Raw genomic sequence first — 24218 nt, 5'->3', positions numbered from 1 at the left:
AAAATCAAATGTATGAAAAAACATATCTTGCCTTTGTATTGCCTTACCATGTACATTTCTCCTGTTTAAAAATGCAAACTAAGACTTTCTCTTATTGTGGTGCCCAAACAAAAAATATTTCAACTTTGGGTTACTTGTTTTCAGAGAAGAAAGGAAAGACCCTCTCTCAGCATTGGCCAGAGAATATGGAGGATCAAAGAGGAACGCCTTGCTGAAGTGGTGTCAGAAGAAAACAGAAGGCTATCAGGTAATCATATGATTCTTTTGTCCCATGTGAGAGTAATTGCCAAATCAACTGCTGGAGTGTCGTAGCTTACTACCTGTCACACATTAGAAATGATAAGTCCTGACTAGGCATGGTGGATCACACCTATAATCCTAACACATTAGGAGGCTGAGGCGGGTGCATCCGTTGTGCCCAGGAGTTCAAGCCTGGGCAACATGGCATAACGCTGTCTCTACAAAAATAAAAGTAATAATTAGCTGGCATGGTGTTGTGTGCCTGGAGTCCCAGCTACTTGAGAGGCTGAGGTGGGAGGATCACTTGAGCCTGGGAGGCAGAGGCTGCTGTGAGCCGATCAAGAAGAAATGATGAGTCCTATACAAAATGTTAGGAACACATTCTCAAAGTCCAGCCGTAACTTGACTATCACTTGGATGAAGTAAGTTTGTTACCTTTCCACAGCAACCAGTACTTCCAGTATTACACATCTGTTGTAGCACTTTCTTATTTAAGTCTAGGTTAAATACTTTTTTTAAGTTACATTAAATATAACTTTGGAGAGTGAACTCTAATTCTCCATACAAAGGAGAAACCTGTAGAATTCATCCATTCTGCTAAAAAATACAATTTTGATTTCTAGTGTCCTCACATACAATATTAGTTACAGAGATTCTCCCCAGCTTGCAGCTGATGCTCTTGATTGCATTTCATACTTTGGCACAAATGCACAGAAGTACAACACAAAAAGGGAATGGAGTTCTGTGTTCCTGATCTCTTCACATCAGATCTCATCTCACCAAAATGGCATAAACGGTGTAGCTACAACATTTGTATACAAATTTCATGCAAAAGAGGTAATAACATAGTAGAGGAACAGATTAATTAAGAAGATCTGCCATTAACAGGTCCCTTTTGGGTGAATTTGTACGTGACTTTAAGTGATGATCCTCAACTCATTTAAGATTAAAGAGCCAAGCATATTGCAGTGGACGTACAGAAAAGTCATGATAATCATTGAGGATTTACTAAGACTCTCCATGTCTCAGCTTCAAGCCAGTGGCAAGTAAAAAAGAGAAGAGAAAATAATTTTTAAAAAAAGAATCTCCATGCCAGTTTCCGCTGGCTAACAAAGGAGATAAGTGGTGTTGGCAAAGATGCGGAGAAATGGGTAGGCTTATGCCTTGTTGGAGGGGACCTATAAAATGTTGTAACTGCTGTGGAAAATAGTATGGCAATTCCTCAAAAAAGTAAACAATTACCCTATGATCTGGCAATTCCACTTCTGGGTGTACACCCAAAAGAATTGAAAGCAGAGATTTGGAGAAATATTTTAGGCACACCCATTTTTGTGGCAGTGTTATTCACAGTAGCCAAAAAGTGGAAGCAACCCAAGTGTCCGTCAATAGATGAATGGATCAACAACCTGTGTTATACGATAGAATGGAATACTATTCTTCCTTAAAGAGGAAGGACATTCTTACACATGCTACAACACGATGCACATTGAAGACATCGTGCTAAATGAAACAAGCCATATACAAAAGGACTACTACTACATGATTCCAATTATATGGAATACCTAGAGTTAGTAATATTTATAGAGACAAAAAGTAGAATGATGGTTGCCAGGGGCTGGGGGAAGGAAAAAAGAAAGGGGGTGGTACACAGTTTAGTTTTACAAAATGAAAAAAGTACCGGAGATGGATGGTGGTGATGGTAGCACAATCATATGAATATACTTAATGCCACTGAACCGTATACTTAAAGATGGTTAAAATGATTTATGTTTATTTACCACAATAATAAAACTCCGTTGCAAAAAGGAAAAAAAGAAATGATTGAGATAAGACCAGATAGATAACCAGCAAGGGAATAGAAGACTTGAATAGTACTGTGTACTAAGCAGACCTAAAGACATTATACAACACTGCACCCAATAATAGCAGAATACACATTCTTCTCTCAGGTGCACATGGAAGATTGCAGGTTAGGCCGTGTGTTAGGTTATAAAACTAGTCTCATTAAATTTAAAAAGACTGAAATTGGCCAGATGCGGTGGCTCGTGCCTGTAGTCCCAGTATTTTGGGAGACCAAGGTGAGAGGATCACTTGAGCCCAGTAGTTTGAGACCAGCCTGGGCAGCCTCGGGAGGCCCTATCTCTACAAAGATCAAAATGAAATAAATAAAAAGATTGAAAGCATGTAAATGTTCTTCATTTTTTTCTGATCACAATGAAAGATTAGAAATTAATAGCTGAAGGAAAATTGGAAAATAAGTGAAAATTAAAGCACACACTTTAAATAACCAGTGGGTCAAAAAATTAATCACAGGGGAAATTAGAAAATACTCTGAGAACAAAAATGAACACAGCATACCAAAATTTATGGGAGGCAGTGAAAGCAGTTCTCAAAGGGATTGATTGATTGATTGATTTAGAGACAGAGTCTCATTCTGTTTTCCAGGCTGGAGTGCAGTGGTGCGATCTCGGCTCACTATTATTCCTAAATAGTTTATTTTTTCTGATGCTGCTATAAATGGAAATGTTTTAATTTACTGTTACTGTAAATGCAAGTGAATTTTGTATATTGATCTTTCATCTTGCAACTTTTCTGGATTTACTAGTTCCAAGTTTTTATGTGAATTCTTAAAGGTTTTCTAGATATAAACTGGATGTGATGGCCTACACCTGTAGTCCCAGCTACTCAGGATGTCGACGTGGGAGGACCACTTGAGCCCAGAAGTTTGAACGCAGACTGGGCAACATAGTGAGACCCCATCTCTTAAAAAAAATCTAGATATAAATCACATCATCTGCAAATAGAGATCATTTTACTACTTCTCCTATCTGGATGCCTTTTCTTTCTTTTTTCATGTCTGTCTTAGCTAGAACTTGCAGAAAAATGTTGAATAGAAATGGTGATAAAGAATATTCTTTCTTGTTCCTGATCTTAAGGGGAAAGCTTTCAGTCTTCACTGTTAAGTATAGTGTTAAAGCTGTGGGTTTTTCTTCTTTTTGAGACAGAGTCTCACTCTGTCACCCAGGCTGGAGTGCAGTGGTGTGTTACTGGCTTACTGCAACCTCTGCTCCCAGGTTCAAGTGATTCTCATGTCTCAGCCTCCCGAGTAGCTGGGATTACAGGTGTGTGCCACCACACCTGGCTAGTTCTTGTATTAGTTAAAGATGGAGTTTTGCATATTGCCTAGGCTGGTCTTGAACTCCTGGCCTCAAGTGATCTGCCCACCTTGGCCTCCCAAAGTGCTGGGATTACAGGCATAAGCCACTGTGCCCAGCTAACTGTGGGTTTTCATAGGTACCCTTTCTTAGACTGAAAAAATTATCTTTTATTCCTAGTTTGTTGAATTTTTTAAAGTCATAAATGGTTGCTGGATTTTACCAAATGCTTTTACAGTGTCTAGTGAGATGATCATGTGTTTTTTTCCCTTTATTCTAATAATATGGTATTAGGAGGCACAAGTCTAATACACTGAAAAATACAAAACATTGCTGAAAGAAATTAAAGAAAATCTAAATAAATGGAAAGACATCCCTTGTTCATGGATTTGAAGTTTTGATACGTGCTGCAACTTGGATGAACTTTGAATAATTTATGCTAAATGAAAGAAGCCAAACATAAAACTTCAATCTAAAAAGACTTCCACACTCAGGCCTGAAAAATCTCATGCTTTTTGAATGGCAGGAACGTGAATGCTGGCAGTTTCAAGTTGGTTATAGAATTGAAACCTGAAGCATAAATGAAAATTACACACTTAGTTTTTTTTTTTTTTTAAGAAAGAACATTTTTTATTGAGATATGCCACACAAGATACAATTTCATCCACTTAAAATGTACATTTCAGTGGGTTTTTTTTTAAGTGTATTCAGAGTTGTATAACCATTACCACAACCAGTTTTAGGATATTTTTACCACTCCATCAAGAAATCCTATACCCATTAACAGTCATTCTCTATTTACTACAGGCAACCACTAATTTACTTTCTGTCCTGTAGATTTCTTTATTATGGACATTTCTTATAAATGGAATCACACAATATGTGGTCCTCTGTGACTGACTTCTTTCACTTAGCATCATGTTTTTAAGGTTCATCCATGCTGTAGCATATACTAGTACTTCATTCCTTTTTGTGGCCAAACAATATTCCATTGTATGGATATGCCACATATTTATCCATTCTTCTGTTCAAGATGGTGTTTGTGTTGCTTATACTTTTGGGGGAGTTATTATATATGCCACTGTTATGAACTTTTTTTTTTTTTTTTGACATGAGGTCTTACTATGTTTCCCAGGCTGGTCTCGAGTGATCTTCCCACCTTAGCCTCCCAAGTAACTGGATCTACAGGCACATCCCACCCTGCCTGGTTTGTTGTAGACATTTGTGTACAACAAATTTTTACATGGACATAAGTAGTTTTCTCATCTTCTTGTCCATCTTCTAGCCTACTACCAAAGTGCTTTTGAAATTGATCTTGTTACTTCTCTTTAAGCTGCTTCATTTGTTTCCCCTTTGTCATTTGGTTAAAGTCCATGATCGTGGCTTGAAGAGGCAAGACCCCATAGTTTATTGAACATTTTAATTTTAAACCCACTCCTTGATCTGTGAGTGGCAGAATGGATGTTGTATTAGCAGACAGGAAAACAACATGAATCTCCTTGTATCATTGCTAGAGCTCCTGATTAACTGGTTACATTGTCAATAAGCAGTAATATTTTGAAAGGAACAGTGGGCTTAAAATGTTCAGTAAACTATGCTGTCAGCAGATGTGCTGTCATCCAGGCTTTGTTGTTCCATTTACAGAGCACAGGCAGAGTAGATGTAGCGTAACTCTTAAGGGCCCTAGGATTGTGGGACTGGTAAATGAGCCTTGGCTTCCACTTAAAGTCACCAGCTGCTTAGCCCCTAATGACAGAGACAGCCTGTCCTTTGAAGCTTTGAAGCCAAGCATTGACTTCTCCTCTGTAGCTATGAAAGTTTCAGATGTCATCTTCTTTTAATAGAAGGTTGTTTTATCCTCATTGAAAATTGTCGTTTAGTGTGGCCACCTTCATCAGTGATCTTAGCTAGATCTTCTGGGTAGCTTTCTGCAGCTTCTGTATCAGCACTTGCTGCTTCACCTTGCACTTGTATGTTATGGAGATGGCTTCTTTCCTTCAATATCATGAGCCAACCTCTGCTAGCTTCAAACTTTTCTTCTGCAGCTTCGTCACTAATCTCAGCATTCATAGAATTGAAGAATTAGGGCCTTGCTGTGGATTCAGATTTGGCTTAAGGGAATGTTGTAGCTCGTTTGATCTTTCATTCAAAGCATGAAAACTTTCTTCATATCATCAATAAGGCTGTTTTGCTGTCTTATCATTTGTATATTCATTGGTGTAGCACTTTTAATTTCCTTCAAGAACTTTTCCTCTGCATTCACAACGTGGCTAACTGGCACAAGAGGCCTAGCTTTTCAGCCATGTGGCTTTTGCTATGCCTTTCTCAATTAGCTTAAGCATTTCTAGATTTTGATTTAAAGTGAAAGATGTGCAAGTCTTCCTTTTACTTGAACACTTAGAGGCCATTGTAGGGTTATTAATTGGCCTAATTTTAATATTTTTATGTCTCAAGGAATAGGGAAGCCCAAAGAGAGGGAGAGAGACAGAATAACTAGTCAGTGGATCATTCAGAACACACAGAACTTTATAGATTAAGTTCACTGTCTTATATGGGCACAGTTCATGGCACCCGAAAACAATTACTATAGTAACATCAAAGACCACTGGTAACAGTTATAATAATAATGAGAAAGTTTAAAATATTGCAAGAATTACCAAATTTGACCCAGAGACATTGAAGTGAGCACATACTGTTGGCAAAATGGTACCAACAGACTTATATGATACAGGGTTGCCACAAACCTTCAATTTGTAAAAAACACAGTATCCATGAAGCACAAGAAGATGAAGTACCATCTAAGGTGTGTCTGTATTTTCTTCCATGCTGTTAGGTGTCTTCATATAACCTACGTTTTACATTTTGCTAGACAGACAATAACTTAAGTAATTTTAGAACATTGTAAATTACTTCCCCTTGAAGGATCCCTTGTGCTTTGAGACCAGCCTGGGCAGCATAGTGAGATCTTCTCTCTACTAAAATTTAAAAAAAAATCACCAGGCATGGTGGCAATCTTCCCACCTCATCCCAGCTACTTGGAGGGCTAAGGCAGGGGGATTACTTGAGCCAGGAAGTTGAGGCTACTGTGAGCGATTATCGCGCCACTGCACTTCTGCCTGGATGACAGAGCAAGACCCTGTCTCTGAAAAAAAAAAAAATTTTACTCCCTCTTTGATTATAGAACTTTCCCATGGATCAAGTTGATTAAATGGAGATAATTCAAACATTAAGTCAATTATTCCATGCCTCTTGGGTTCTTCTATATTTACCTTAATATATAGAAATATATATATACACACAAATCAATAATTTGAAGTTTTTTCCATTTGGTAGTTAAAATGCAGGGGGAAATATGATATAGGATATCCTCATACATAAGGAAAATTCTTTTTGTACACTTGACAGTCTTTGCTACAAACCCAATTCTCTGCTTTCTTACTTCCTATGGACACTTTGATGACACATATGTATGGCTTGTGGGAGGCAGTTGGCTTTTGTTTCCTGTGAGACAGATATCTATCTGTTCCTTCCCTTTAGAAGCAAAGAGGATACTGGTTCTTTCATTTCAAGATCTGTAAATTAAAATTGGACAGCCTGAAATGCATAATCTGTTTGTTTGTTTGTTTGTTTTTGATATGGAGTCTTACTCTGTCACCCAGGCTGAAGTGCAATGGCACAATCTCGGCTCACTGCAGCCTCCATCTCCTGGGTTCAAGCAATTCTCCTGCCTCAGTCTCCACAGTAACTGGGATTACAGGCGCCTGCCACCATGCCCAGTTAATTTTTGTATTCTTAGTATAGATGGGGTTTCACCATGTTTGCCAGGCTGGTCTTGAACTCTGACCTCAAGTGATCCGCCCTCCTCAGTCTCCCAAAGTGCTGGGATTAAAGGCATGAGCCACTGCACCTGGTTTGAAATGCATAATCTTTTAAAACTGAAAGCCATATCTAATAGTGCTCTTAATTTGTCAAGAATCGTGTAAGAAGTGCCAGTGCCCTTTCCCTGTCTAGCTATAAATGGACGATCATGCCCATCCTTTGGAGCCAGCAGTTTTGGTTCAGTACTTTGGTCTCTGACTACTCACAGTCTGCAGAAAAGAGCAGGTTGTGACACTTGACTGGTTTATGAGAGCAGAAGCTGTTACGTGACACTTAGCACATACTGCTCCCAGAGGCCCCAGATGGATCATTAATGCTTGGAACGTGCGTGCTTTATGAAGAAGCCGTCTAATCAACGGAGATAGATTCCCTAATACCCATATCATCTTTCGTTAACTCTCTTAAGAGTCACCCTAAAATTACTGTGCTGATCACTGTAATTTCATTAAGCATCCATTATAAAACAAGCCCTGATGAGTTTAGCTTTTATTTAACAAATACATTTTTCTCTTTTAACTTGTGCCCTGCCATTTATCATACATTGAAGCTTTAGAATAGTAGAATATTCATGTTGAAAATGTCTTGGCGTTCTGGTTTATTATCAGGTTTACAGATCTGGGACTGAAACCCCCACAAGGATAAATGGCTGCCTCAAGGGTATCTTGTGAGTCCAGGGCATTATGTAACCAGCTTTCAGTATTATTGCTTTAAGGGTTGCGTCTTTCTTTTTTTTCTCTTTTTTAAAAATCAGTGCCTGTGTTTATACACAGTTATGTTTTTAATTTAAATATGGGACTAACTCTAATAATTTTTAAGAGCTTATCATGAGAAGTGGTAATCCAATTCCCTATTTCCTTATCTCTAAAATTTCTGCTGTTCAGAGGCAACCACTTTTAATTTTTTTAGCTGTTGTCTTTAGGGGTTGATGGTACAAGGTTGATAATACAAGAATAACCAACTGGAATAGGGAAACTATTTATACTTTCAGTAAACTTTTCTTTGGTTTTAGATTTTATATCTAAGAGCTTGTGTTGCATTACTGTTTTCTTGCTCTGGAAAACCCTAACTGAATGTAATCAAGCTGCCCCTAAAGGTTGATTTGAGACCTTTATTTTGAATGAAAAATCTCATTGTTTTCTGATTAAATGCTAGACCTAGAAATGGATTGGTTAAATCTAAAGAATAATGAAATCACTTAATCTAGTACAAAATAGTTGTAATAAATGAACAAAATATTTTAGTACTGCCTGAAGTAATTTAATCTCAGATTAACATTGAGAATACAGTTTTATTGGGGGATGTACTTCATTAATATGTGGGCCACTGAAGAAAAGATTAGATATTTCTTACTGGTGATAAGTAGAATTAAAAGAATTAATGGGCTGGAATGGGTTTAGCAGGCATATATTTATGTGTTATGCTTTACTTGCATTCTAAGCTCTTTTTCCTAATACAAAAGCTAATAATTGGCCGGGCACGGTGGCTCATGCCTGTAATCCCAGCACTTTGGGGGGCCAAGGCAGGCGTATCACGAGTTCAGGAGATCAAGACCATCATGGCTAAGATCATGAAACCCCATCTCTACTAAAAATACAAAAAATTAGCCGGGCATGGTGGCGGGCACCTGTAGTCCCAGCTACTCAGGAGGCTGAGGCAGGAGAATGGCATAAAACCAGGAGGCGGAGCTTGCAGTGAGCCAAGATCACGCCACCGCACTCCACTCTGAGCAACAGAGTGAGACTCTGTCTCAAAAAAAAAAAAAAGCTAATAATTTATCAAATAGTAAGTTCTGTGTCAGGTAGTGTGCTGAGTGTTTAAACAGAAGTTATGGAAAACAAGTAGTTTCTATTCTCAGGAAGTTTATAGACTAGTCAGTAAAAAAAAATATGAGTAATTAAAATTTAGTAAAGTAAAACTTTTGTTTATGGTTATAAAAGAATATCAGACCAAATCTCTGACGAGGCTACTGTAAAAACTGTTTAAAATACAAAAATAAATATCTTTGAAGGCATTGGGGAGTAACCAAGGCAGCCAGGTCAAATTTGGCAGGAGCCAAAATTGTAGAGAAAAATTCTGTTGAGTCAGAGCCCATATTTACCCCCGCTTTTTTCCCTTAGGGCGGTGGCTAACTCTTCACATGGGATAGAGGCCAGACAAAGCAGTGGTCCAGGGTTTTTTTCAGAATCACTGAGTAGCAGGACTAAAATTTGAATTGAGGGATTCTAAGGCACCCAAGATGTTGAGGGTCCGAGATCCCAGGAAAAAGACAACCTCAAGAGTAATGAGGCCGGGTGTGGTGGCCCACACCTGTAATCCCAGCACTTTGAGAAGCCGAGGTGGGCGGATCACGAGGTCAGGAGATCGAGACCATCCTGGCTAACACAGTGAAACCCCATCTCTACTAAAAATACAAAAAATTAGCTGGGCATAGTGGCGGGCGCCTGTAGTCCCAGCTATTTGGGAGGCTGAGGCAGGAGAATGGCGTGAGCCTGGAGGCAGAGGTTGCAGTGAGCCGAGATCACGCCACTGCACTCTAGCCTGGGCGACAGAGCGAGACTCCGTCTCAAAAAAAAAAAAAGAGTAATGAACTCAGCCAACATGGTGGCACATGCCTATAGTCCCAGCTACTCAGGAGGCTGAGGCAGGAGGATTGCTTGAGCCCAGCAGTTCAAGGTTACAGTGAGCATTGATCACACCACTGCACTCCAGCCTGGACCAACAGAGTGAGACCCCATCTCTTTGGGAAAATAAAGAGAAAGAGAGAGAAAGAGGATAGTTAACTCAACATTTGACTTAGCTTTTGCTGTTAAGGTATTTTTCAAATTCAGAAGGAGAAATTCAGTAGAGAGCTATTACCAAAGCCTAAAAATCTTAAGCACAGTTTTTCTTCTTACAGGAGTAGGTAGACAAAAAAAATTAGATTTCAAGGCCAGCCAAAGAGGAATGGCAATGGGAAATATTCCAGGCCTTCGGTTGAGACCTCAAAATAATTATGTCCTACAAATAAAGGTTGACCAGAAGGTATCAGCTTGAAATCCAACTTCAAAATTTTGATTGGATGAGGTGATCAGCCCTTATTCTAGTTACCTGCCAGGAGAAACTTAGCCTCTATACTCTTTGAAACATGGTATCCTGCATTCCATCAAAATACCAGGCATGACCAGGCACAGTGGCTCATGCCTGTAATCCTAGCACTTTGGGAAGCCAAGGTGGGAGGATTACTAGAGGCCAAGAGTTCAAGACCAACCTGGCCAACATAGTGAGACCCTGTCTCTATAATTAATTAATTAATAAAAATACCAGGCATGCCAATAAGCAGGATTAAATGAATGAAAATCAAGAGAAAGAATGAGTAACAGGAAAAGAAGAGGTGATCCAGATATTGAAACTCTTAGATAGGTTTTTTAAATAACCAATTTATGAGTTTAAGGAAACAGATGAAGAGAGAGAGTTTTACCGGAGAACTGGAATCTGTAAAATAGAATCAAATGAAAATTTTTTTTTATTTTTTGATTTTATTTTTTGAGACAGAGTTTTGTTCTTGTTGCCTGAGTACAATGGTGCAATCTCGGCTCATTGCAACCTCCGCCACCCAGGTTCAAGTGATTCTCCTGCCTTAGCCTCCTGAGTAGCTGGGATTACAGGCACCCACCACTATGCCTGGCTAATTTTTTTTTTTTTTGTATTTTTAGTTGAGATGAGGTTTTGCCATGTTGGCCAGGCTGGTCTCTTAACTCCTGACCTCAGGTGATCTGCCCTCCTGGGCCTCCCAAAATGCTGGGATTACAGGCGTGAGCCACCGCGCCTGGCCAAGTGAAAATTTTAGGACCAAAAAATACATTAGCTTGAGTTAGGAACTCCCATACATGTGTTTCACAACTACTCAACACAGAGAAGATTTGTGAATTAGAGGATTGATCAGTAAGAAATATCCACAGTGAAGCACCGAGAAATGAAAGGATGAAAAAAACATAGTGTAATGGAGACAAGGGACATAATAGAAGGGTTAAGACACATACAGTTGGGTTATACTAAGAGAAAAGAGAGGACTAGGAGTGTCATAATAAAGTGCTAAAAGTCAAGGACAGTGAAAAAAATCTTTAATTGCTAGAGAAAAAAGATATTAGGTTAAGAGGAATAATAAGATTGACAGCCGATTTCTCAATAGATAACAAAAAGAGGATTTGTCAGGCCCATTCTGAAAGAAAAAGGAAGTTCTTGTAGCAGAAAGAAAATAATCCCATAGGGAAACAAAATTTCAGGAAGGAATAAAGGACAGTGGAAGAGTAAATGTGAAGGTAAATATATATGAATATTGACTGCAGCGTAATAAAAATATCTTGTTTAAAGATATATGTAGGTTGAAAATTTAAGATAAAATGGTTCAAAAGTTAGGAGGGGGACAGTAAATGTAATTAAGGTGTTGCAAGGTCTTTGAATTGTTCAGAAGGTTAGGAAATTAATTTGTCATAGACTGCATAAGTGAAGGGCTGCACACTGTAAATCTCTAGGGCTACACTCTACTACAGTTGACATTGGCTGCATGGAGTTTTTGAGAACTTAAAATGTGGCTATTCTGAATTGAGATGTGCTGTGATTATAAAACACTAGATTTTGAAGACTTAGAAGACTTAATGTAGAAAAAAAGAATGTAAAATACCTCATTTAAAAAATACTGATTACATGTCAAAATGATCATATTTTAATATATTTGATAAAATATATTTATATATAGTTTTGACTTTTTCATTGTGGCTACTATAATATTTAACATCACATATTAACAATTAAAGTAATAAAAGAATGGAAAATAAGAGGCTAATAGAAGATAAATAGAATATTAATACTTGATTCATCCAAATTAAAGCAGGAAAGGAGAGAAAAGGAACAAAGAACTAAGGATATAGTAATAGATGTAAACCCAAATATGTAAAAATCACATTATAGGTAAATAGGCTGAATATTCCAGTTAAAAGACAAAGATTTTCAGATTAAAAACAATAGACCCAACCATGATTTGTGTACAAGAGACTCACTTTAAATGGAAAGACTGAAAGTAAAAGAGTTGGAAAAGATGTACTATGCGAGCACTAACCAAAGGACTGCTGGAAGAGCTATACTAATTTCAAAGCATCATTTCTCAGAAAGAAATATTGCTAGAGATAGAGATTGTCGGTAATGACAAAGGATTAAAACAACAATAGCCAAGGCACTCTTAGAAAACAACATTGGAAGACTTCATGCTGCCCAGTAAGACTTTATAGGCACTTAGAGCACATCATAAATTCCTATGTATCAGGTAACATAGCCCCAGAGAATATAAAGGAAAACTGATAGAACTAAAAGGTGCAATAGGCATATTTGGAGATTTTAACACACTTCTCTCATTAACTAATAGAAAAAGCAAATGAAATTTAGTAGAGCTATAGAAGATGTAAGTAATGCTATTAACTACTTTGTCCTGACTGATCTATAAAACACTGCACCAGACAACAGTGGATTGCACATTCCTTCTAATTGGCCACAGTATATTCATCAAAATTGGCCACATGCACTCTCAAAAGATTTCAGTGAATTAAAGTCCTTCAGAGTAAGTTATCAAAATGGAGGGGAAAATGTGATCTAATCAAATGAACAAAAGCATTTGATAAAATTTAAGTCCTGTTTATTCGTTTCAAAAAAAAAAAAAGCCCCACAGAAAAATTTCTAACAAACTGGGAATAAAGGGACTTTTAAAAAGATGACAAAGGGCATCTACACAAAATAATATTTATGGTGGACATTAGGCTTAATGGTGACTTATCGAAAGCTTTCTTTCAGAGATGAGGAAAGAGACAAGACCCTGCTCTCATCGCTTCTATTCAGTGTTATATGTAAAGCTCTATTGGGAGCCTGAGGCAGGAGGATCCCTTGAAGCCAAGAGTTTGAGACTTGCCTGGGCAACATAGTGAGACCCCCGTCTCTACAAAAAATTTAAAAATAAAGTTCTAATCAGGGCAGTAAGGCAGAAAGAGAGGTCAGAGGAATAACAATTGGAAAGAAAGAAATAAAATTCTATTTCCAGACATGAGTATGAGATAAGAAATACTAACAAAGATGCATGTAAAATATGAGAATAGGAAGCAAAAAAATTTCAGGATCTAGTTTTTTTTTTTTTTTTTTTTGAGATGGAGTCTCGCTCTGTTGCCCAGGCTGGAATGCAGTGGCGCTATCTTGGCTTACTGCAAGGTCCGCCTTCTGGATTCATGCCATTCTTCTGCCTCAGCCTTCCAAGTAGCTGGGACTACAGGCGCCCACCACCATTCCCAGCTAATTTTTTTTTTGTATTTTTAGTAGAGACTGGGTTTACCATGTTAGCCAGGATGGTCTTTATCTCCTGACCTCATGATAGGCCCGCCTCGGCCTCCGAAAGTGCTGGGATTACAGGCGTGAGCCACTGCACCTGGCCCTCAGGATCAAATTTTTGTTAGCATTTAAAAAATAAACTATAGCTAAGCTTTGCTATGCCTGCAGCAGATTAGACATAGAATGAATGCCTGATTTAAAAAGCTGATAATACCAAGTGTTGGCAAGGAAGCAGAGAAACAAGAACACTTGCACCCTGCTGATAGGGCTCTAAACTGTTCTAGCCAGTTTGGAAAACTTTGGCAGTATCTGCTGAAGTTGAATAGTCTCCATAAGAATCAAAAGCTGGAAACAACCCAAATAATCATCAAGACATGAATGGATAAATGAATTGTGATATATAAGGTACTACAAAACAAGCCAAAAAAAAAAGAACAAACTGTTGCAACATGCACCAGCATGGATGAATCTCACACATGTAATATTGAGCAGAAGCAGCCAGATGCACAGCAGTCTAAACTATGATTCCATTTAAATGAAACCAAAACAGTGGTGAGATTAATCTATTATGATGTCAGAATAGTGGTTATCTTTAGGGAAATCGAGGGATCCTTTCTGGGATTCTGATTACATTCTGTATCTTGATTTGGGGGAGGCGGCTACATGGTATATTCACTTTGTGAAAATTCTTTTAGCTTTACTTATCATTTGGGTACTTCGTGTATACTGAGCAAAAATTAAGGGAAAAAATTTTTTGGGTATTGTCAGGAATGTTGTCTCCCCAATTATCTGTGGTTTTGAGGTTTTTATGTCACATGTTTCTGATATTTTATACGTCTTCATTTATTCCAGATGATTTATTAAGATTCATTAGATTTCATTTTCTTTTCTATATAAAACAAATAATTTCTAATACTGTATTCATTTTCTATTACTATTGAAATTACTACAAATGTAGTAGCTAAAACAACACATATTTTTCATCTTAGAGTTGTGTTGGTTAGAAGTCCAACATGGCTCTTACTGGACTAAAATCAAGGTGTCAGCAGATTCTTTTCTCAAGGCTTTAGGGGAGAATCTATTTCCTTGCCTTTTCCAGCTTATAGAGGCAACCATGTTTCTTGGCTTGTGACCCCTTCCTCCATCTTCAAAGCCAACAACAACTGGTCAAGTCATCACATTGCATCGCTCTGACCATAGGTTATCTGCTTTTAAGGCCTTGTGTGATTTGATTGGGTCCACCTGGACAATTCAGCCTCATCTTCCTCTCCTGAAAATTCTTAATCACATCTGCAAACTCTCTTGCCATGTAAATAAACATGTTCATAGGTTCCAGAGATTAAGACATCAACAGCTTATGGGCCTACCACAGATGTCTTATAAAGTTATTTTCTGAGAGTTGAGTTTCTCGGATTTAGTTGTGTTATTTTTTTTATAACTCCCATACCATACAACTCACCAAGTTGGACAGTTCAGTGATTTTTAGTATATGCACATAATTAGTTGTATAACCATCATCACAATAAATTTTAGAATATTCTCACCACCTCACAGCCCTAGGCAGCCACCATGGGTTTGCCTGTCCCAGACATTTCACATAACTGGAATCATTTGTGGTCTTTTGTCATTGGAGTCTTTCATGTACCATATTTTTGAGGTTCTTCCACGTGGCATGTGTTAGTACTTCACTCTTTTCTATAACTGATTTTTTTTTTTGGCGGGGGGGTGGACAGAGTTTCACTCTTATCACCCAGGCTGGAGAGCCAATGGCGCGATCTTGGCTCACTGCAACCTTCGCCTCCTGGGTTCAAGCGATTCTCCTGCTTCAGCCTCCCGAGTAGCTGGGATTACAGGCGCCTGCCACCACACCCAGCTAATTTTTTTGTATTTTCAGTAGAGACAGGGTTTCACCATGTTGGCCAGGCTGGTCTCGAACTCCTGACCTTGGGTAATCCACCCACCTCAGCCTCCCAAAGTGCTGGGATTACAGGTATGAGCCACTGCGCCCAGCCAGCTGAATGATATTTTATTGTGTGGATATATACCACGTTTTGTTGATCAGCTGATGGACATTTCCACTTTGGGCTTTGACCTATTAAAAATAATGCTACTGTGAACACTTGTGTCGAAGTTTTGTTTGTTTTTTTGAGACAGAGTCTCACCATGTCACCAGGCTAGAATGCAGTAGTACAGTCACAGCTCACTGCAGCCTTAACCTGCCAGGCTTGAGCAGTCCTCTCACCTCAGCCACCCAAGTAGCTGGGACCACAGGTGCGTGTCAGTACGCCTGGTTAATTTTTGAATTTTTTGTAGAGGTGGGGCCTTACTGTATTTCCCAGGCTGGTCTCAATCTCCTGGGCTCAAGCAGTCCTCCTGTCTTAGCCTCCGAAAGTGCTGAGATTACAGACGTGAGCACCATGCTTGGCCTTTTTGTTTCTCAAGAGACAAGGTCTCACTGCTCTGCTGCTCAGGCTGTAGTGCAGTGGCATAGTCATAGCTCACTGTAGCCTCCAATTCCTGGGTGCAAGTCATCCTCCCACCTCTGCCTCCCCAAATAACTATGACTGCAGGCATATGCCATCACACCCAGCTAATTTTTTTAGTTTTTTAATTGTAGAGTCTTGATGTGTTACCCAGGTTGGGTTTAAACTCCTGGCTTCATTTGGTCCTCCCACCTCAGCCTCCCAAAATGCTGGAATTATAGGCATGAGCCACTGAGCCCAGTTCATGAATAATACTTTTTTTTTTTTCCTTTGGGAGACAAGAGTCTTGCTGTGTTGCCCAGGCTGGAGTGCAGTGGCGTAATCACGATCTCGGCTCACTGCAACCTCCACTTCCTGGGTTCAAGCAGTTCTCCTGCCTCAGCCTCCCAAGTAACTGGGATTACAGGTGCACGCCACCATGCCCAGCTAATGTTTGTATTTTTAGTAGAGACAGGGTTTCACCATGTTGGCCAGGGTGGTCTCAAACTCGACCTCAGGTGATCCACCCGCCTCGGCCCTCCAAAGTGCTGATTACAGATGTGAGCCACTGTGTCTGACCAATAATACTTCTTAGTTTGTTGTTTACCTTTGGTTGATTTGCCCTAAAATGGTTATTGGTGACACTTTTGTCCAGGTTTATATTTGTGTTTTGGGAGGGGGGTTGGGTTTTTTTTTTCTTTTAGGGAAAGGATCTATCTGCCTCTTCGCTGTACCACAGCCAGACGTTTCCTAGCATGTGTCATTTTGGGATTCTTTCTTATTTTCCCCACCCTCTTTCCTAAGCAAGGAAAAGAAGTACTTACCTTTATTCTCCCAGAATTGTGTGTCTCCCTAGATTGAAGAATCAATAGAGTAAGAACTAGTGAACAGATAAAAATAGCTCAGTCCTTCACAGCTTCCTTTGTAATAATACAAATAGGAGACAAATAGGAGAAAAAGGAAATGCTCTTTATAAATGGTATGAAGTATTAAGTATGGTGCTTGCTACCTGCACAGAGAGCAGGCATGAGATTGGTACTTGGTGTTACTCACACTCCCTTAGGCCACTACTCATTCCCACCATTTCAAAGCCTATGGGTTGAGTAGATTCTTAGAGAAAGGTGACTTTCCTGACCTGAAGAGATTGGACCTGAAAGCACAAGTTTCTTCTGATGCTTCCTAGACACTACATACTGGAAAAGACAAGGGAATAGAGATGCTTCCTTTTCACTTGTGATCCCTCTTTCCCTTATGTGTCCAGCCTTGAGGGGGAATGTTATTTCTACTCATCCCCTACCCCCCCTTTAAAAAAAAAAAAAAGAGGACTTTAGTTTCCTCGCTGGAAAACATTCCAGAATGCCACTCTTCCTTTTCTCACCCTTCCACCTTCCTAGCATCCTCTCTTCATGATCAGTTAGGACTGGGCTAGGGGTGGGTGGGATGAGAAAGGTTAGAGAAAGCTGGGAGTTCTTCCAGTAGACAGAATGCCATTAAAATAATGCATTAGGAATTCCTCATAGTCCAAGTAGAGCTTAGTTTAATTTCCTCTTCTGTAACTGGAATCTTAGGTCATAGGAATGACTTCCCAGAGTTAAAAAATAAAAAAAGGTGCTGGCAGTAGATAAGACTTTTGATCTGAATCAAATCTAGGTTGAAAGTCTAAATCTTTTCATTTTACATTGTCACTTGCATGGAAACTAAGTATACAGAAAGATCTTATTGTTTGTAAATATCACTGTGTTCCAGGGGTTAAAAATACTTGAACAAAGGGGAACAAGAATGGCCAGCCTTGCCGTCCCACCCATTCTTTATGTGGACTGTGTCTATTCATAAGTTCTCCACAGTGAAGCAATAAAAACTCCTGGAGTCTAATCATTTTCTTTCCTGATGACAAGATATCTTCATCCAGAAGGCTCAACCGTTGACCAAGAGCTTCACATTTCTTGGAGCCACCAGGGAATAGAAACAGCTTGTATCTCAGGGCTCTTCTTGGGCGTGTGTTTTTTGGGGTTTTTTTTGTTTGGCTTTGTTTTTTTTTTTTTTTTTTGAGTCAGAGTCTTGCTCTGTCACCCAGACCGAAGTGGAGCTTTCTCGGCTCACTGCAACCTCTGCCTCCTGGGTTCAAGCGATTCTCCTGCCTCAGCCTCCCAAGTAGCTGGGACTACAGGCGCGTGCCACCACGCCCGGCTAATTTTTTGTATTTTTAGTAGAGACAGGGTTTCACCCTGTTAGCAAGGATGGTCTTGATCTCCTGACCTCGTGATCCGCCCGCCTTGGCCTCCCAAAGTGCTGGGATTACAGGTGTGAGCCACCCTGCCCAGCCAGGCCTGTGTTCTTTACTGCACACAGCAGAAGTTAAGTGAAGGCTTTTCTGTCCCAGTGAAGTGAAGGAACTCTTTCCTGTTTTCAGGGCATTCCTTTTAATGTCAAACATAGCAGCTGGGAAACAAAGTTTTCCCAGAATCACAGTGTACTTACTGCATTCTGTTTAAACATGATCTTGATAGTTACTATTAATATCTATTTCCAGAAATTTCAGGGCTGTAATTTTTAAAATCAGTTGCTAAGTGCCATTACCATAAATGAGTTTGATCAGTGTATTTTGTGTGTGGTAGATGGGACTACTCAGTCAAGGCTTTTCTCCCCTGGCTGACACAAATTAGATCTTCCTAAACAGGGGAAGGAGTGGAGGCCTCGCATACAGTACCAGTCCTTAAATGTTCATTTCACTCCCTCACTGTGAGCATCTTTCAGAGCTGCATTCAGGACCAGTACATTTGGATTTGAAAAGATAATTAGGAATGGCACCCTGGCGGAGGCATGGTCTGTTGGCAGCAACAGCAGTAGCTTGGATGTACCTCTTGTTACTTCACCAGCTAGATGAGCTACTGGAGGTGGTGGAGGTGGGCAGGCCTGAGCAGTTTGAATGAAACTCCAGAGGTTTGTCTTCCCTTTAGCTCAAGGTTTTGTTCCTTTTTCTTGCATTCTTTTTCCATTTAACTCCCACTAATGACATGGAGAAAACCTGCTGAATGTAATAAAATGGTTTGTTTGCCAATGCTCTTGGTTCGCTTTAAGATAATTGTCTCAGGATGCATTTCCTTAGATAAAATGTGAAGTACTTCATGTGAATCAGCACCCACATTCCATTCTCAGAAGTTAGAGGAAGTCAGACTTCAGACAGCCCCTAGGAATCACAAACCTAGGGCTTCCATTTCACATCTGCAAATCGGAAAGGGGCCATGCTTGCCTAAGACCATACAATTGGATCTCCAAGCTCCCAGCCGCTGGCTCTTTCCACGGAGCTATCCAGCCTCCACGGCAGTGTCCCAGACTCTTCAGTAAGTTTCCAATAAGTAGGTATTTTTATTTTGAGTAATGCTGAGATACAGAAATCAGATAAGTAACATTTTCAAGAGCTGCTTAATTATTTTGCTAAAAGCAGAATCATTAAATTCTCTGGGTCAAATAATCTTTATATATCATCTCAAACAACAGGCACAGTTCTTGACTTCTTGCATCATGAGAAATCATTGTTTTCTTGTGCTTCATCCACTTTGGATGGGATGACAACATAAGGATGTGGCCTCCACAGACAAGTTGGAGTTCAACAGGTTGATTTCATTAGATACATGATTGCTCTGGATTTTCACAAATGAGTTTAGCCTGAGGTCATTCTGGCAATTTATGGTGACCTCTCCATTTGAGAAGCAGGTTATTTGTAAAGATGCCCTGTTGCTGCGTCATGATAAATGATTATGGGAAGGGTAATTAGCCATTAGACAACGTAGGGCGGGGGAGAGAGAAACTAGTTTCCTTTCTGAATGCACTCTTTAGATTCAATGAAAGGAGACTGGTTATCTATAAACACCACCCAGAACTTAATGGCTTAACATAATGACGTCTATTTATATCCTGAGTCTACAGTTTGGGTGGGGCTTAGTGGGGATATCTCATCTCATCTCCGCTCTACTCAGCTCAGTGCCACTGGAGGTGGAACTAGCTCATGGCTCCCTCCCTCACAGGTCTGGTGGCTGTTGGCGGAGACTTTCACTAGACCTGTGGCCAGAGCACTTCTATGCAGCCTCTCCCATATTTGGCCTGCGCTTCCTCAAAATGTGGTGGCCACATTCCAAGGACAATTGTCAAGAGAGAGAGAGACAGGCATAAGCCACCCCACTTTTGATGACACAGTCTTGGAAGCCACGCAGCATCTCTTCTACCATACTGTTTGTCAGGGCAGTTACAAGGGGAAGGAAATAGGCGCCACCCTTTGATGCGGCATAGCAGACTTCTGAAGAGGATGTGGGGCCAGAAATACTGCTGTGGTCATTTTTGGAAAATCCAATCTGCCACAGAGACTGTTACCTCTTACTTAAGTAACTAGAGAAGCTAATAATGTGACACTGACCTGAAGGAACCTTCTGATGCTTTTTTAATGTTGCCTCACAAATGAGAGGGCATCTGGGTAGATGAGGCAATGTGAGGGTGAGGTTAAGTGGTGGTGTGGGGAAGAATGCTACATGATGTAAGCCAGGTGTGTTTGCAGCAGCGGTGCTTTCTAGTGATTCACCTAAGATTTAGCTTATACCCTGGAACATACAACATGACTATCTGCCAGTTAGCATCCACCCAGGATATCTTCCATCAGACATCAGCTTTTCACCGGGGTCCCTTGGACTGTGCCTGGACTGTATCCAGTTCTGCCATGGTTTACACCTGTACTACATTCAGTTAAAAAGCTCTACAGAGAGAGACGGTGCGGTACCTAATTGTGTTTGTGGCCCTGGGCTTCCTTTTTTCTAATAGTTGTATTGAGGGCCGGGCGCGGTGGCTTATGCCTGTAATCCCAGCACTTTGGGAGGCCAAGGCAGATGGATCACCTGAGGTCGGGAGTTCAAGACCAGCCTGACCAACATGGAGAAACCCCGTCTCTACTAAAAATGCAAAAATTAGCCAGGCGTGGTGGCGCATGCCTGTAATCCCAGCTACTCTAGAGGCTGAGGCAGGAGAATCGCTTGAACTCGGGAGGCGGAGGTTGTGGTGAGCTGAGATCGCGCCATTGCACTCCAACCTGGGCAAAAAGAGCTAAACTCCATCTCAAAAAAAAAAAAAAATAGTTGTATGGAGGTAGAGTTGACATATAATAAATTGTGTATATTTAAAGCTTACAATTTGATAACTTTTGACATACATATACATATATGTCACATATATATACCCGTGAAAGCTATCACCACATGATAGACACACCATCACCATGAACATTTCCTCTTGCCCCTTTGTACTCCCATCATCCTGCTTCTCCCCCACATCCCCCATCCCCACACAGTGACTGATCTGCTGTTGCTGTATATTGTTTGTATTTATTATAATTTTATATAAATATCATCGTAGTGTGTACAATTTTAGGGGAGTTCTGGCTCCTTTCACTTAGCACATTGAGATTCATTCATGTCATTGTGTGTAACCGTAGCTCATTTCCCTTTTTTCCCTGCGTGTTAGTCCATTTTTTGGGTATGCCACAATTATTAAGCCATTCAGCTGCTGGTGGACATTTGGATTGTTTCCAGTTATTGCTTATTGTAAGTAAAACTCCTACGAACATTCACGTGCAGGTGTTTGTATGGTGTCTTAGTCAGTTCAGACGACTGTAACAAAGTACCATAGCCTGGGTGGGTGGCTTATAAACAACAGATATTTATTTCTCACAGGCCTAGAGATTGGAAGTCTGAGATCAGGATGCCAGCATGGTGGGATTGTTATGAGGGCATCTTCCAGGTTGCAGACTGCCGTCTTGTGTCTTCACATGGTAGAGATAAAGAGAATGAGAGAACTGTCTGGGGTCCCTTTTAAAAGCACACTAATCCCGTTCATGGAGACTACCCTCATGACCTCATTACCTCCCAAAGAACCCCAACTCCCTATATTATCACATTGGGGGTTCGGATTTCAACATAAGAATTTGGGGAAATAGGAGTATTCAGTCCATTGCATATGCATATGGACATCTGAAAAGTGGACTAGCTGCTGGATCATGTGGTAGGTGTAGTCTTCCAGACTGGCTCTACCCTGTCACTTTACCACCAGCAGTGAAGGAGAATTCTAGTCCTTCAAATCCTTGCCAAGACCGTGTGGTCAGCCTCTAGACATTCAAAAGATGTGTAGTGCTGTTTCACGGTTTTAATTTTGCAGTTGCCTAATAACTAATGGTATTGAGCATCTTTCCACATGCTTATTTGCCACCATATATCTTCTTTGTTTTTGTTTTGTTTTGTTTTGAGGGATTTTTTTGAGACGGTCTTGCTCTGTCACCCAGGCTGGAGTGCAGTGGTACAGTCATCACTTACTGCAGCCTTGAACTCCTGGGCTCAATCAACCCTCCTACCTCAGCCTCCAAAGTAGCTGAGACTACAGGCATGCACAGTCACACCTGGCTAACTTCTGAATTTTTGTAAATAGGGTTTCGTCATATTGCCCAGGCTGGTATCAAACTCCTGGGCTCAGGTGATCCACCTGCCTCAGCCTCACAAAGTACTAGGATTACAGGCATGAGCCATAGCACCTGGCCAGAAATTCTTAATTTTAATGACATGCAATTTATACATTTTTTCTTTTATGAAGCATACATGTTTTTGTGTTGTAAATAAAAAATGTTTGCATAACCCAAGATCACAACGATTTTCTCCTGAAAGTATAATTTTATACATTTGGGTCTCTTCCATTTTGAGTTCATTTCCCAGTATGATGTGAGATGTAGATTGAGGTGAACTTTTTGCCCTGTGGACTTAAGTTGGGAAGATTGCATGTGATAGAGTGAAGGATTTAAGAGCACCTTTAAAACAGCCTGGTCACGCTGACACATACTAGATGCCCCAAAATACCAGAGAGGAACTGAGGGGAAAGGAAGAGGACATGTCTTCTTCAAGGAAGGGATATTTCATCAGGGTCAGTGACAGCTGCTCCAGAAAAGACAGAGGAAGAAGAGCAGATTTGTTTAAGAGACATTTTCATGGATTGCAAAGGAAAGGATTTGGGGATCCACACTTTTTATCTCAGTACTCTTCAGAGAAAATAATTTTTTTTTCTTTTTTTGAGATAGAGTCTTACTCTGTCGCCCAGGCTAGAGTGCAGTGGCATGGTATCAGCTCACTGGAACCTCTGCCTCCCAGGTTCAAGCAATTCTCGTGCCTCAGCCTCCCAAGAAGCTGGGATCAACAGGCATGTGCCACGACGGCTGGCTAATTTTTTTGTATTTTTAGTAGAGACAGGGTTTCACCATGTTGGCCAGGCTGGTCTTGAACTCCTGGCCTCAAGCAGTCCATCCCCCCTTGGCCTTTCAAAGTGCTGGGATTACAGATGTGAACCACCACGCCTGGCCCAGAGAAAATACAGGTGAAAAAAAAAAAGGCTTTGATCTTCTTGGGCTGGATGTTAGACCTCAAGTCATCAAGTAAGGCACAATTCTTCTCTTGGCCTTGGGTGTCAAATGACAGAGTGATTCTTTGGGTTTATACCTCCTGCAGGGAACTGTCAACAGATGCATCTTTGCAATGCTAGTTCTCTCCTTTAGGCATCTAAACTTGTGGAAAATTTTCTTTTAATGCTCTAAACCAGTCATGAAATATGTACTTAACACTTGCTGTGCACAACCAGAGAGGTAAATACAAGGAGGAATAGAATGCAGTCTAGAGCATGAAGAACTTTCTGGTTTTTTGTTATTGTTGTTTTTTGTTTTGCGTTTTTCATTTTTGAGACAGAGTCTCACTCTGTTACCCAGGCTGGAGTGCATTGGCTCACTGCAACCTCCACTTTCCAGGTTCAAGCAATTCTCCTGCCTCAGCCTCCTGAGTGGCTGGGATTACAGGCGTCTGCCACCACACCCAACTAATTTTTGTATTTTTAGTAGAGACAGAGTTTCACCATGTTGGTCAGGCTGGTCTCGAACTCCTGACCTCAAGTGATCTACCCGCCTCTGCCTCCCAAGTGCTGGAATGACAGGTGTGCCACCACCCCCAGCCTCAAAGAACTTTCAAGCTTAATTCTGAAACATTATTATTTCCAGGTCTTTTAAAATTACGCTTTTTCCAGGGAATAACCTTTTCAACACTCCAGTTTGTGATTAAAAACACTCATT

The 24218-nt window shown here is 40.3% G+C and overlaps 2 protein-coding genes across 4 annotated transcripts in view; both read left to right on the top strand.

Annotated features, from left to right (window-relative positions):
* Window positions 1-24218, top strand: part of BCR (breakpoint cluster region) — an 814161-nt gene that overhangs the window by 496194 nt on the left and 293749 nt on the right. The gene's annotated exons all lie outside the window — the stretch shown is intronic.
* Window positions 1-24218, top strand: part of SPECC1L (sperm antigen with calponin homology and coiled-coil domains 1-like) — a 149379-nt gene that overhangs the window by 103944 nt on the left and 21217 nt on the right. For all 3 annotated transcript variants that reach the window (XM_011989159.1, XM_011989160.1, XM_011989161.1), the window contains one exon: window positions 145-247. In XM_011989159.1, coding sequence (XP_011844549.1) covers window positions 145-247 — 103 coding nt within the window. The remainder of the gene's footprint in view (window positions 1-144; window positions 248-24218) is intronic.

The sequence above is a fragment of the Mandrillus leucophaeus genome, unplaced genomic scaffold (genome assembly GCF_000951045.1).
Source record: "Mandrillus leucophaeus isolate KB7577 unplaced genomic scaffold, Mleu.le_1.0 Scaffold349, whole genome shotgun sequence".
NCBI lineage: Eukaryota > Metazoa > Chordata > Mammalia > Primates > Cercopithecidae > Mandrillus > Mandrillus leucophaeus.
This window is presented reverse-complemented; position numbering and strand designations above follow the sequence as displayed.